The 15,547-nt window shown below is 34.6% G+C and overlaps 1 protein-coding gene across 1 annotated transcript in view; it reads left to right on the top strand.

Annotated features, from left to right (window-relative positions):
• Positions 1–28: 28 nt before the first annotated feature.
• The window catches only part of LOC121420358 (vacuolar protein sorting-associated protein 11 homolog), a 28,116-nt gene continuing 12,597 nt past the window's right edge, over positions 29–15,547 (top strand). The window contains exons 1-16 of the mRNA XM_041614964.1: positions 29–108; positions 1,074–1,148; positions 3,718–3,891; positions 4,688–4,738; positions 5,542–5,711; positions 6,303–6,450; positions 7,140–7,229; positions 7,592–7,728; positions 8,716–8,777; positions 9,303–9,382; positions 9,921–10,000; positions 10,701–10,854; positions 11,502–11,648; positions 12,042–12,086; positions 12,998–13,144; positions 13,983–14,088. Of these exons, the coding sequence (XP_041470898.1) occupies positions 34–108; positions 1,074–1,148; positions 3,718–3,891; positions 4,688–4,738; positions 5,542–5,711; positions 6,303–6,450; positions 7,140–7,229; positions 7,592–7,728; positions 8,716–8,777; positions 9,303–9,382; positions 9,921–10,000; positions 10,701–10,854; positions 11,502–11,648; positions 12,042–12,086; positions 12,998–13,144; positions 13,983–14,088 (1,741 nt within the window). The 5' untranslated portion in view covers positions 29–33. The remainder of the gene's footprint in view (positions 109–1,073; positions 1,149–3,717; positions 3,892–4,687; positions 4,739–5,541; positions 5,712–6,302; positions 6,451–7,139; positions 7,230–7,591; positions 7,729–8,715; positions 8,778–9,302; positions 9,383–9,920; positions 10,001–10,700; positions 10,855–11,501; positions 11,649–12,041; positions 12,087–12,997; positions 13,145–13,982; positions 14,089–15,547) is intronic.

Below are 15,547 nucleotides of genomic sequence, written 5' to 3'. Positions count from 1 at the left end.
TGGCAACGGGGAATCCACGGAGGTCAAAGGTTAATGGGGAGGGGCCATCGCGCAGACAGATTGACGACAACTAATTTCTTTTCTGTCTACAAAATGGCCTTTTTGCAGGTAATTTCATTGGCTATTCGATTCTTATCGTTTGGTATAACTGTTATAGTTCTTCTTTTCTCATTAAAGATTGATTCTGTATTGTGTACTTAATCTATCGTCCTCTTCCCGACAGGATTTATCATGTTTTTATTGTACAGTCCCATTCGTATGATTTTTACGCTGGTAGGCCCTAGACTGTATATTTTGTTCTTTTTAAATTATGTTTCAGTTCCATCCTGTCTTCAATTTCTGTTTACCTGTCGTTGCCCCTTTTCCTCCTACTAGTTTGCCATTACATTTTGTCTATTTTTTTCAAGGATTCATCTTTGCGTAATACACATCGTTTTAGAATATAGATCTACATGAGCTAATGTTGGATCCATTTAATTGAATTCTGCTGCTGAAAAAATGAAATAATGAATTGCAATGAGCCTGATAAAATTTTGATGGGTGATTGATCAATGTAAAAGATAGAAATTGATAATGATGAAGAAGATGATGATGATGATAAAGATTGTATTGATGATGATGATGTCAATGATGATGATATGAAATGATGATGTGATGATAATAAAGATGGTTGGTAATGGTTTTTGTGATTGTGATGATGATGATTGGGATGGTGAAGAAGATGATGATGGTGATGATGAAATTTCAAAAGTTCTCTGAAAACCTGGTTATTCACACATGCTTTTTAGTAATCATTCTTCCCCTTTTTAGTCGGTTTCCATTTTCTTTTCTTTATTGCACCTTGAGCATCTTTTTATGATGGATACCAATGCATTACAAATGTTTGCATTATTATTATTATTATCATTATTTTTGTTACTATCATTATTATTATTGTTACTATTATTATTATTGTTGTTACTATGCTGGTGATGATGATGAATTGCTGTCAACTTTTTTTCCAATATGCAAAGTAGCTATTTTTTACTTGATGATTTTTTTGTCTTTACATAATTGGGAAAAAACATTTTCAGTGGAGGAGGTTTAATTTCTTTGACAAGGACATTGTGAAGTACCCTGACAGCACAGAGATCTTTGCAAAGCTGAAGGTAAGAATGTGACTGATTCATCCTCATAAGGTCTCCTCTCAAGGGAGATTCTACATGTACATGTATGCGTGTCGAATAGGACATTTCGACAACAATTTCTAGTCTCTTAGCTGAATGCTTCAGCAATAAAATTTTTCTTTTTTTGTCCATGATAAAGTAGTAGGTAGTGGTGTGAAAAAAATAATAACCAACAAAAAATGTTTGATCATGGGTAAATTAGAGGTGAAAATGTTGTGTGTCATACGGGACTCACATATGTCCCGTACGACACGCAACATTTTTACACCTCTAATTCACCCATGGACAACATATTTATGTTGGTTGTCAATTTGTTACATGACTAGCAACTAGTATATTATTACCACAAAATGAATTGAAGTTCCTCATTTCTTTGGACAGCACGTTCAAAAGTGTTGTGAAAATGGTGAAAATGGTTGATTTTTCTAGCATGGAACCGCCCTTAAATAGGAATCCAACCCAAATAGAAAAAACTTGTTTTTAGAGGAAAAAGAAAAATTAGACAAGTTGATAGGTGAAAGTTCGAACAATATTGGACAAACAATATGAAAGTTATGAATTTTTAAAAGGTGTAAAAATTGGTAATCACCATATCCATGGAGACTTCAGATTGGTCGTATGTGATGTCATAGTGATGTAGTAAGGCAAGGGCTACTCTTCCATGTACTCCCAACACATGAAATGGCTAAAATGTCATTTTATTTTAATGTTATACTTCAGATTATATTTTTCTTTCATGAGGACATAAAACCATATGCTACGTGGGTTATATTTAGGGTACTGCCCCAGGGGAATGGGTAATGAGGAGAAAACTACAAATCCCTGATAATTAAGTACATGGCCTAGGTGAAAGTTGTCCTTTCTCCTTGTCATAATTTACTTACACAGTTACCAATTTGAAATTTTACATCGTCTTAAGGATATCAGTTTTAAAGCAGCCATAAATTTCTTATCGTTTGTCTGATTTCTTTCAAATTTTCTTTATTTCTACTTTCCAACATAACATTTTTGACCAAGGCTGGGTTCCTCTTTAAGCTATACAGTGCGTATCAAAAAAAAGTTTACTTTTTGAAAAAGCTCTGGGAATTATAAAATATACAACATGTGGGTAATTTTTTCACATTTAATCTTGGGTTTGGGTCTCATCCATCCAATGAAAGTAAAAGTTTTGACAGAATGTTAAATCTGTTTGCACAGAAATGCTCGTTTTCACGCTGCGTCGAGGAGAAAGGGTGAAATCAAACTTACCCTGCGAAACATATCTCATACATTTCCCTTGCACTTTTAGTCAATTGAAATAAAACGGATACATTCAATCATTTTGTAGCAATTTTGCCACCAAAATTGAATTTTAACACTTCTTAAGCACAACCTTTACCCTTTTGATGCCAGCTGGATCTGAGGACATAACTGAATCTGAACAAAAGTTGATATCAGACATCTCCAGAATTTTTTCACTAAGTTTTTATCATTAAAAGTGGATTTACATTATATTTTTCATTTGATACTTGTTTCTCCACACTTTTCCCAAGCTTGACAATGATTAACAAAATGAAAATCAAGTTTAAGCCATTTCATATAAATCATAGCTCAGTGTAAAGCAAATATCGTCATGATGGGCTCGGTGTGTGGGGGAATGGAGTGGGGCGCAATGCACTCTTCGTGTTTTGGGCAAGGAAACAAGTTAAAAAAGGTAAAAGATATCTTCACGTCAATTTTACTAGCTAAATTCCATGTGTTCTTCATGATCAAGGTCTACTTTTATTCGCATAACTATTTCAGAGTACTGCGCAAATCATTTCTCACTAGTTTTTCAAAAGTAAATGGTGCTCACTCAAGCAAAAACATTTTTTGACAGTTATGTCGTCATTCGCTTTAATGGATCTGTACCAATGTTAAAATGCGGAAAAATCTTCAGGATATTACAAATGTAAATAGGACTTTTTCTAAGTGTAAACTTTTTTGATATGCACTGTATTGCATCAGTAATCTTATCCATGTTATTGGTCTACTTTGCAGTACTTAGATTTATATTGTTTGTTTAACTCAATTATTGTATTATTTTCATATGAATAAACAAAAAAATTGAAGAATTAAATGATTTTCTCTGTGCTGAAAAAAAAATTAACCAAAATCACAAAGTTTGATAATCAGTTCACCTCTTGAAGGAAGCATGATATTCTGCAATGTTCAATTTTTATTGGGTAGATGGTGTATCTGTTTTAAATATGAAAAGTAAATGCAGTTTCATATGATATGAAGTTTGAAAATATTTTCTGTTAATATCATATAAGTTGATAATATATTGACTGTAATCTTTCAAGATTTAACTTTAAAGTCAGTGTATGATTATGTTATATGCAGATGTATTTTGACAGTTACCTGAAAATATATTTTCTTTATAGAACAAGTGCTAGTAACCAAGTAATAATTCTTTTTAACATGCCAAAATGTTATTCTTATTCTTGCACATTTATGCTATTTTGTTTCACTTATGAACATTGGTTCCATGCATGTCACTTTTTTTATTCCTCACTGACTATGTTCATAGGACATTGACATCACAACATGTGCAAGTGGGCGTGGCCAGGTTACCCTGGGTGACTCGGAAGGCAACCTGCTGTTCTTGGACCGGAACCTGGATCTGGATGGTTTTAAGGCCTATGAACTGAGAGTGACCCATATCCACCAACTCAAGCAACATAATATCATCTTCACTATAGGGGTAATTGTATACAGTCAAGCCTGTTTTCACAACCACCTGTATAGGTCCAACTTTCTATGAAGACTACAACATTTGTGTCCCCCTTGAAAAGCTATACCCATCCAAACATGTATGATAGGAGCATGTCCATATATAGAAAACCATTTTATTTATGAGTCCACTGGTTTTATTCATAAGTCCACTCTTCAAACAGTGGTCTCATGGATAAAATAGCGTATGTAACCATGGAAACAGGCATCAATTTGGCACACTGATAAAAGCGCACATCAGCATTGGGCAGTTTTTATACATGCGCCCGATACGTGCTAAATTAAGCATAATTTATACAGGAAATCTGCATAAACCATGGATTCAACCATGGGATTTCAAAACCACCTTTGTGAATTCAGGTCATAAAAGAGACGGAGAAACACAATGATTGGGAAAGGAGTTGGTAGGTGAAATTAAGTTGTACACAATTTGACAGGGAGAGGGGGATACTGATTAGGTGATATTTATTGAATTTGTTCAAATGTAAAGAGTTATATGGTGAAAAATTTGTACATTGTATAGGTGTTATCAAATCTGCTCATGTTGATGCTTTCACAAGAAAAAAAATTATTTAGTAAAACTTATTTAATAATAATAATAATAATACATAAGATTTATATAGCGCACTTTCCATCTTGATTAGATGCTCAAGGCGCTTCAGAGCAGAACAACAAAAACTATTTACATAGACATGCAATACATGTCTGAACAATAAGGCAATGTCTATCAAATGTAGTTGTTTCCTTTGTTTTATTGACATTTATAGCAAGATGAAGCTGGGATCAACCCTGTCATTAAAGTCTGGAATCTAGACAAGGTACCGTAATAATTATTTCTATATTGAAAAGTACATGTATTCTAAGGAGTTACAATAATTTGATGTTTTGCCATTCTTGTTCTATGGTGTTTACTGATCTATACCTATCATGTCTTTAAATCATTCATTCTGCCTCTCATCTAGATTTTTAATTTTCTTGCAATTTAAAATTATGTATCATTATCATAATTTTTCTTGTTATTCAAGTCAATGTAAGAAAATGTTTATGTCCCCTCTGTAGATAATATATTTATCAGTTTGATTGCCTCCCCTATGAACTGCAAAACTATGCAATTTAAAGTGTTCTTTTATATCTTTCCTGTTATATGAACAGGTAGATTATGTTATATTATGAATTGTTTGGAGTTAGACATTATTTCTTCTTTCTGTCTGAATTAACAAATAAAAGTAACAAAGTTTCTATAAAATGTAGCATTTCAAGCCATTTAGAGCCTCAGCTTGTCATTCATAAATCTTGGTATAGCAGGCCGGTCACTTTCCTTATAGTGGAAGACTGTCTTGCTTGTACAATACATTCCATTGCATATGTACATGCATTGTCATGTAAGGTATAGCTGAAATGAATTCCTTCTAGAATACATCATTAATGAACCTGGTACGGTTTATTTATACAGAATTAATTGCTTTCTTTTTATTCAATAGATAATTGAAAGAGAAAAAATGTTTTATGTACATGATGTATAATTTTTAAATGGAGGGATATGTTATTATTGTTTATGAAACTTAGGTTTATAAAGTGAATAACAACTAACATATTACATTTTTATGTATCTTTTTTGAAGCGTGATAAGTCCAACAACCCATCATGTAGCAGGATAACTCGAGCTTTGCCTGGCAGCAATGCAACGGCCAACGTGACGGCAATAGCAGTCAGCGAGAATCTGAACATGATGGCCATTGGCTTTCAAGATGGGACTGTGACACTCTTCAAGGGTGACGTGACCAGGGATAGGTAAGAATAAATGCTGATGACAATAACAACATCAGCGATGGTGATGCTAATGATGGTGATGATAACAATAGCGATGATGCTGCTGATAATAATGAAAATGATGATGATGATGATGATAATGATGATAATAATTTTTATAAAAGGTGGTGGTGGTGGAGGTTGCACTGATGATGATGGTGGTCATGTTGATGATGATGTTGATTATTATTATGATGTTAGTTGCAATGATGCTAATATCAATAATTATCCCTATGATTTGAATGATGGCAATGGTTTTGATACTGATTCTTATGACAACAATTTTTGTCCTTTCAACATTCCTAACTAAGATTGTTCATGTTAGGTATTCGAGAAAAGCTGAATTCCAATCTTTATGTAATCTTTATGTTGGAAAATGGTTTACATATCATGCCAAATTACTTTTATGAATCAAACATTAAATGTAAAAAGTAATTTCTGCTGTTTGGCAATATATGGTGCCTATGATTGATACATGTTTATCGTATAATTTTCCAGAGTCCTAAAAATTTATCATAAGACTGTGCCTTACCATATACCGAAGAGTCTTTTAATATTTCATTATGTATACAGACACAGCAAGTCGCCAAAGGTTGTTCATAAGGGTCGTACACAGGTGACCGGTTTGGCTTTCAGGCACACTCAACGCAGTAACGTTCTCTTCGTCTCAACAGAAGATGCCGTCATTGCTTGTCACATTGGCACCAAGGATGTTCGTACAGTGAGTATAAATATAATTCATGATGATAGCATTGGTTATAATGATAATTAGGATGATGATGAGGGGGACGGGGTGAATTAAGAGGAGGATAGTAATAATAATGATCATTTTGATGATTTGTTGTGGTGGTGTTGGTGGTGGTTATGATGATGATGTTGATGATGATGATGATGATGATGATTATGTTGATGATGATGATGTTGATGATGATGATGATGTCAATGATGATGATGATGATGATGATGATGATGATGATGATGATGATGATGATGATGTTAATGATGATGTTGATGATGATGATGATGATGATGATGATGTTAATGATGATGTTGATGATGATGATTATGATGATGATGATGATGATGATGATTATGATGATGTTAATGATGATATTGATGAAGGTGATGATAGTGATGATGATAGGATGAGAATGATGATTAAATGATGATTTTGCTGCTTCTACTAGTTCTGCTGATGACTTTGATCATGATGATCATGATGTTCTTTACAGATATGGTGATGATGATACTGATGATGACAATGTTACTTCTAATGATGATGGCATTGTTGTTGGTGATAGTAATAGAAGTGATGTTACTATAGTTGATGATGATCACGGTGATGCTTATTCTGACGATTATTACAAAAAATATGTTAAAATCTTTTAATTTTCTTTTTGTGTTTTATAGGAAACTTTGGATCACCATGGTTGTTCATCTCACTGTGCTGTCATGAGTGATGCAACTCAAGACCATCAGTTTGTTATTGGCAGAAATGATGTAAGTGATCCTCTCTCTCACTTAATATTCAAAATTTGATGTGTATTTTTCAATGATATGTGATTCATGGTACCACAATATGAATTAACGTCGTCCCAGGTCTTATCTTTCTTTGAATGGTTGAGAGATATTTTCAAATTTTGAAATTCTTTCAATTCTTCTTACGATTCAAATAAACCATGTCATACTTCATGTTTGTTTCAAAGAGAACAAATTATTTTTTTATTGGATGTAGATTAAATCTGTAGAAGCATTATCAATACTGAGCTATTCTTCATATATATGCATAACAAAAGTTTCACAAAGTAATTTTTTCATTTCTAAAATTTAAAGTCACAAAATCTGATATCTTTCATACTTAGGCCGTGTACTTCTATCAGCCCGATGGGCGTGGCCCATGCCTTGCCTTTGAGGGGCGTAAAACCATACTCCATTGGTTCAGGGGATATCTGGTGGTGGTAACAAAGGATAGTAAGACAATACCAAGACAGATTGCTGGGTGAGTTTTGAGAGATAGGTGGAAAGATGGATGAATGATTGATGGAATGAATGAATGATGGATGGATGGATTGGATGGATGGATGGATGGATGAATGATGAATGGATTGGATGGATGGATGGATGGATGGATTGGATGGATGGATGGATGAATGGATTGGATGGATGGATAAATGGATGGATGGAAAGATGGATGGATTGGATGGATGGATGAATGATGAATGGATTGGATGGATGGATGGATGGATGGATGGATGGAAAGGCAGATTGATTATTTAATGAATGAATGTTTTAAAAAAAATAGAAGGGTGGCTATAATGATTATGATATAGATACTTAGATGAAAAGATCTCCAAATTGGATGGATATATCAATAGATAATTAGCTGTGAATTTATTGATGCTAAAATTTGATGGATAGATGGATTCATAGATGTAAAATAGATTGTTGGAATGATGTACAGATTGAAAACATGGATGGGTTGCATTATTAGGCAGAAAGATAAATTGATAAATATGTTTTCAAATGAATGGTCTTATGTAGATGTTCCATTTTAATAGGTGATTTCCTGCTTTGAATGGTGTCAGACATCTCTTTTGTGTAGATATCAACTATATATGGCAAACTTAATTAAAGAGAGATACATCATGATATAGTTTGATCCCCTATTACATCTTGTCAGAACACTGGAAAGCATAAAGCACATCCTCTCCTGTTTCTTCAAACTATCATTAATTTTTTCCCCCTCGTTCTCCTTGGTATTGGGTCAAAGTTCATTGTGTATATATATATATATATATATATATATATATATATATATATATATATATATATATATATATATATATATATACAGCATATTGATAGAGTTTCACAACTAAATAGAGAAATTAATGGATAGATGCATTGTTTTAGACTTTATTGTTAGATGATGATTAAATTGTTTATGTCAGCATTATCTATCCTGGTACATCTTTCTTTCCTTTAGAGAGGGCCTTGCAAGGATGATGGACACGGTGACTGTCTATGACATCCAGAATAAGTTCATAGGTAGGTTTACCTTGGAACAAAATCTACTTGGAGTTATCCTGTAGTTGATGTAGTAGATTAGTAGTAGAGCCCATTTTAAGTCCTAAGTATAAATGAATAAATGAATAAATAATAATAATATAGGATTTGTATAGCGCATGTATCCACCTTGCTAGGTGCTCAAGGCGCTCCTATATTACCCCGGCTAAGCTAGTCTTCCGATTCTGGTGCACACAGCTTTATATATTCATGGAGCAGTAATGATTTTTTAAAATCACTGTACCTCTGTAACAATCAAGTAGAATTCTATCATATGGAGTTTTTCAAACTTTTTTATCAAACAATGTAACTACTCAAAAGCTTCATTCAACGTTGCAAGAAGAGCTAACGTACAAATCTTGCAGTTACATGTACCTCCCGACTACCAACTTCTACAGAGGCCAACCGGTTCCAGTAGACAATGTGCTATATGATGGGAAGATTAATTTTTGAGTGCATGTGATTACTTTTCTTTTAGCTTCATACGTATTATTTATTTGTCTTCAGCATATTCTGCTCCAGTCCCGGAAGTACTGGACATTATCCAAGAGTGGGGCTCCCTCTATGTCCTTGGAGGAGACAGGAAAGTAAGTAGATATCTAAGATGTAATTGAATATGAGCAATCAGACCCAATAGTCCTTTGATAAAGCATGTTTATGTTCAGTTACAAAGCAGTGCACTCACACTACTCCTTTTTGGGGTCACTAAAACAATAATTCGGTGCCTGAGAATGATTTTCCCTTTAGCAGTTTACACTAGTTTTTACCAAATTAGGATTTAGACTTTGACAATAGTCAACAGATATATACTTGCCAACTGTCCCTATTTTGGGGAAGAAAATCACCAATAACAACTTTATGTCCGTACTTTTGTGAAAGTTTGTCCATATGGTTGTCTAGAAAATTTTGCAATGTCCCTTATTTTGGACTTGCAGGGTTGGCAGGGTTGCGGATATTTATAACATTCCATTAATTTCGGTACATACGCGTACCATGGCTTTTGATAGATAAATCAATGCTCTTATTTCATACTAATATGTAATAACATTTTTCTATCATGGATCTTGATTGCAGCTTAGCATTGCAGTGGTTGCTCAAATTATGATTTTCTTCTTCCTGTTACAGCTGTATCAACTCCAAGAGAAAGACACTCAAACTAAACTGGAGATGCTGTTTAAGAAGAACCTGTATGTCATGGCCATCAAGTAAGTATTAGAATGACACTTTTTGTATTGCTTTTACAATGGTCAGATGATGATGATGATGATGGAAGTGATGCAGAAGGTTGGGATGATGGTGGTTTGGGTTGTTAAGATTGTAGTGGTTATGGTGGTGTACGTAGGGGGAGGTGGATGGGTGGTTCATTGTTGTCCAGTGGATTAGTCTCCGGACTTTGAAACAGAGGGTCGTGGGTTCAAATCCCAGTCATGGCTTAGTTTCCTTCAGCAAGAAATTAAACCACATTGTGCTGCACTCAACCCAGGTGAAGTGAATGGGTACCTGGCAGGGATTTATTCAATGAAATGCCGAGCGCATGAAAGCTGTCTAAGCTACAGCCGGGGTAATAATATCCAAGTCCTTTGGAAGCACATAGAGACGTTATTCATAATGTGTTATGCGCTATACAAGAACTGACTATTATTATTATTATTTAACTGAGATGACATTTGAAGATTCTCAGATCAAACTTTAAGTTTAAACTTGGAATATCAATTTGATGTACACTTTTTTAAAGAACAATTGATACCCAGATTGGTTATTTTCAAGCATCCAAGCTTATGTAAACAGTTCAAATGTAGCAAACATTAATTTTGCTGAGAATTTGTCACTGAGTTTATGCGTAATTTAGACATTTCATTGCCATTATAGCTACAAATAATACATTACACTTACTTGAATTTGCAGTCTTGCCAGGAGTCAGCATTATGACTATGATGGATTGATCGATATATTTACCCAATATGGAGATCATTTATACAGCAAGGGAGACCATGATGGGGCCATAGCACAGTACAAGAAGACCATCGGTAGATTGGAACCTTCGTACGTCATCAGAAAGGTAAGAGGATAGATCGAGGTAATGGTGGTGGCTGGTAGGAAGAGGGAAAGGAAATGGATGGAGGAAGACGGGAATAAGGGAGTAGAGGGGAAGAGGAGGAGGAGAGGAAAGAGGAAATGAGGAGTTTAAGAAGGACTTGAATAGATTGGAACCTTTGTATGTTGTCATGATGGTATATAGATTGGTCAGGGTAGTAGTGATGGTTGGAAGAAATGGGAGGAAGAGGGATGGGGAGAGGGAGGAGAAGGAAATGGTGGGAAGAAGAGAAGGAAACTTGAAAAACAATTCATTCATTTTACAGAAATAGGAATAAGCAAACAAGTTTACACAAACTTGACGTGTACTATGATCTAATGATAAAGCAAACTTATGAGTTTTACTGAGAACTCTTGCTCAATATGATTTTTCTCAGTAATATTACTTTCAATTCAATTCAAAATAATTTATCAAAAATACTTTCTACGCGGCAAATGCCGAATTGCAAAGGTTTACATTTCAAACAAAATCATCAATAACAAGGTAAAAATAACTTATAGTACTACAAACAAATGTCCGTAGATTTAGATACTTATACATGAAGAAATTGTAATATTTAAGATATTCCATCAATATGTAACCTCATTTTACCCCTGTCCCTCCTTCTGTAGTTCCTTGATGCTCAAAGGATCCACAACCTGACAGCCTATCTTCAGGAGCTCCATAAGCAATCTATAGCCAATGAAGATCACACAACTCTCCTGCTCAATTGCTACACTAAACTCAAAGATACAAACAAACTTGATGAATTCATCATGGTAAGTCAATAAGACAGTTTAGGGTTATGATGCAACAGATCTTCACAACATTTTCAATTGTTTATGTATATTGCACAAAAAAAGCATGTCATACTTCTGCAAATTAATGATCACACTCTCAAAGGACAGTTTAGTCTACATACCAATCTACATACATGTATTCAAACCCATCACATCATTTTCTTTGCTTACCTTTGAATAGTCTGATTGGTTGAAGATAGTTTTGCACTCATGTGTCCCATTAAACACTTATTTTGTTTTGAATTAAGAATTATCCTTATTTAGGTGTTTACAAAAGTGAGATCTCTCGATAATTTCCTATGGAAATGCATGTAATCTTGTTAAGTTGTACATGTAAGCTATTATATTAGGAATTCTCCTTTTCCTTTCTAGACAAAGGATAAGGATGTGGACTTTGACGTGGAGACAGCTATGAAGGTATGTTCTTGATTGATTATAATTATAATAATAATAATAGTAGCCAATTTTTATAAAGCGCCTTTCCCAGAATGGCTCAAAGCGCATTACGGCATTTTATATTGATATACATGTATATTGATTAAGTGGATTGTAATTAAATATTTGATTGAGAGCATACACATAACCAAGCATTTTATTGCTGAACATGTAACATTGCTTTTGACGATCAGTCATTAGTCAAGTAGTATAACCGGTCACACTACTAACATTTCAATGAAATGCCAATTAAAAGCATGAACATTATTTCATAAAATTGATATTACTCTTTATCTTGTTTAAGCATTCAATGATTACCTGAATTGGTACATTCAAACAATCTACACACCATGGGTATTTCTCTAACCATTGAAATTGTTTCAAAGATACCCTTTGGTATATTTCTTACCAATGCCTTCATTGTTTCATATGAGCGCGTTGGTGATAGGTATATCCAATGCCCTCATTGTTTCATAGTTACCCTTTGGTGATAGTTCTATGCCCTCATTGTTTCAACAGAATCCTTTGATGATAGTTATTTCTATTGCTCTCATTGTTTCTCAGGTACCCTTTGGTGATAGTTCTTACTAATGCCCTCATTGTTTCAAAGGTGATAGTCCTTACCAATACCCTCATTGTTTCAAAGGTACACTTTGGTGATAGTCCTTTAAGAAGATAAAAAAGCATGACAAATTCAGTCTTGGTCAATTGAATTGCAATGCTGGTAGTGATATACACGATAGATGTTGGTTACTGTGTTTCAAGATTTGACATAAATCACAGCACTTAGAAAGACGGGACCCAAGAGTTAAACCTAAGATAACTTAAACTAACACTTCCCATTGATTGGTAATTTTGAATGTTACATTATATCTTGTTGTTTCCTATTGAAGGTATGCAGGCAAGCCGGGTACTTCAAGCATGCCCTTTTCTTGGCAGAGAAGCACAAGCAGCATGACTGGTATCTCAAGGTACAACTAGAAGACATCAAGGATTACCAGAAGGCTCTGAATTACATCAGCACACTAGAATTCTATGAGGTATGAACGATCTATACCAGAGGGTGGGGGGGCGGGGTTCTTGGTATTTAATTGGTATGTAGGCAAGCTGGTTACTTCAAGCAAACCCCTTTCTTGGCTTAGAAGCACAAGCGGCATGACTGGTATCTCAAGGTACAACTGAAAGACATCAAAGATTACCAGAAGACTCTGAATTATATCAGCAAACTAGAATTCTCTGCAGTAGAGAGGGGGAGGGGATACCTGGTTCTTGATAAGTATGTAAGCAAGGCAAATACTTCGAACTACAATCCCACTTGCCTGCATTGGTTCTGATCTATTAAATGAAATACAGAAAGCTTCGACTTAAATTCTACTGAAAATGTTAATTGAATATATAAACGCGTTGAAGATTCAGAAGAAATGTTTGAATTCCTTTGTCTTCATCAAGCAAACGTTTAATAGCGAGGTGTTGTGTTAAAGGTTCATTGTATAAATTAAAATCCAACGTGTTCCAACCACATGGCATTTATGTGACAAGGGCAGTTTCACCCTTGATAACCATCTTATCCTTTCTTTTTGCAAAAGCAACAATTGTATAGAGGGGCTGTAGTGATTTTGTAACTTGTTATATGTGTTCTACTGTTGATTTCATTGCCATTTCTTATTTAATAGGACTAGTTGGTATGAAATTTCCATGATGGAATATTTCTCCTTTGTTGCCCCCTATCAGGAGGGATAGGACAGCGATTCTTTACTAAATCAAAAGGAGTATTCGGTTAGGCATTTTCAAAACGATTTCCCCTCTCATAGAATATTCAAACTAAGATATGAAATTGTAAGGCGCTCACTTTTTTTCTTTTCATCTCATCCCATTTAGGCAATGGATAACATTAAGAAGTATGGTAAGATCCTGATGACTGAGGTACCCAAAGAAGCCACTGATTTCCTCAAGGTCTTGTGCACAGACTACAAACCAGCAGACAGTGAGTAGTTCATCACTTTATATATTGTCATACATCATGGCCAGTATTCAGTTAAAAAGCACAGATCGAATAAGAAAATTTCTAGACATTTTTAGCAAAATGCTTGTACTCATATGCAGATTGCTTCAAATTATTTTATTTTATTAAGTCAAATTTATGCAAAATACTTACTAACAACCATTGTGACGTGACGTCAAAGCCAAAATAATGTGCGATGTATGTATCCATTGTCTATTGAATGTATGACTGTGCATACCTTGTAAACTGTATGCAAGCCAGAATTTAGCCAGGTGGATGTTTCAGAAAGCTGTTCGTAAAGTTACGCAAAACTTAACGCACGACTGGTGACCTTTCTTGTGCCACACTATCCCTATGCAGCTGACTTACCACCTAAGATCATGTTCCAGTTGTGCGTAAAGTTGTGCGTAATTTTACAAACAGCTTTATGAAACCACCACCTGGTGGGTGTTTCATAAAGCTGTTCATAAGTTAAGAGCGATTTCAAGAAACGACTGGTGATCCTTTCTTGTAGTAAATGGTATGTTCATTAGAGATGGTTTAGCGCGTACAAAAGGTTCACCAGTCGTTCTTAAGTCGCTCCTATCTCACGAACAGCTTTATGAAATGGCCCCCAGGTAGGGAGCTGACCTAGATGTTTAAGCACAATCCATAACCAAATGAGACGATTGAACAGCAAACATATATACATGCAAGTATTTTACTTAAGCAGAATACTGAGTAAAATACTTCAAATTCTTGCTTCGGTATCAAATTGAAATCAAAGGACCATCCCCAGCAATTTGCTGTTTGTTTTGGGGTTGGCTGTTCACATGCGCATTTGACACACTGTGAAATGCAGAGTTACATTCGTTTTTAAGAGTGATTGCATGTCTTATGGAGTGTTGCAAGAAACTGCAATCAATTGCAAGTCAATTTCAGGTCCCAAAATTAATCGTAAGTCTTGCAAATAATTGCAAAATATGCAATTGATTGATGGTCTCAGTGGTCTGTTTTTTGTATCAACAGGTATAAATTGTTTTGCTTTAATTAAAGTTGTTCTATCGCTTGGAAATTTGAAATTGATTGCATGTTTTCATGCATTACTCCCCTCCCCTTACCAGCCTTACAGGGTTCTGTGTGATTTTGTAAATGTTTATTTCACAGCCCAAGATTCCATGCAATCAACTGATAGAGAACAATCCAATGGTAATTAATTCTGAATAGCAGCATGCCACAAATGATTGCATGGTGTTTGAATTCTGAACATGATCAGGATATGGTTGTTTTGCACGTTCTGGGGCTAGTTTCAGAAAACATGTTCTAATATAAACTTTTCAATTATAGTTAAAAGCTACTGAAATTCTTCAATCTGATTGGTTGATGGTGCATTTGTAACATCAATTTATTTTAACAAGTCTTTGTGAAATGGTTACCTGTTCTATGTGTGCACCTGTTTTTT

This window comes from Lytechinus variegatus, chromosome 1 (assembly GCF_018143015.1).
Source record: "Lytechinus variegatus isolate NC3 chromosome 1, Lvar_3.0, whole genome shotgun sequence".
Lineage (NCBI taxonomy): Eukaryota > Metazoa > Echinodermata > Echinoidea > Temnopleuroida > Toxopneustidae > Lytechinus > Lytechinus variegatus.
Note: the sequence above shows the minus strand (reverse complement) of the source record. Positions and strands in the feature narration are given on the sequence as shown.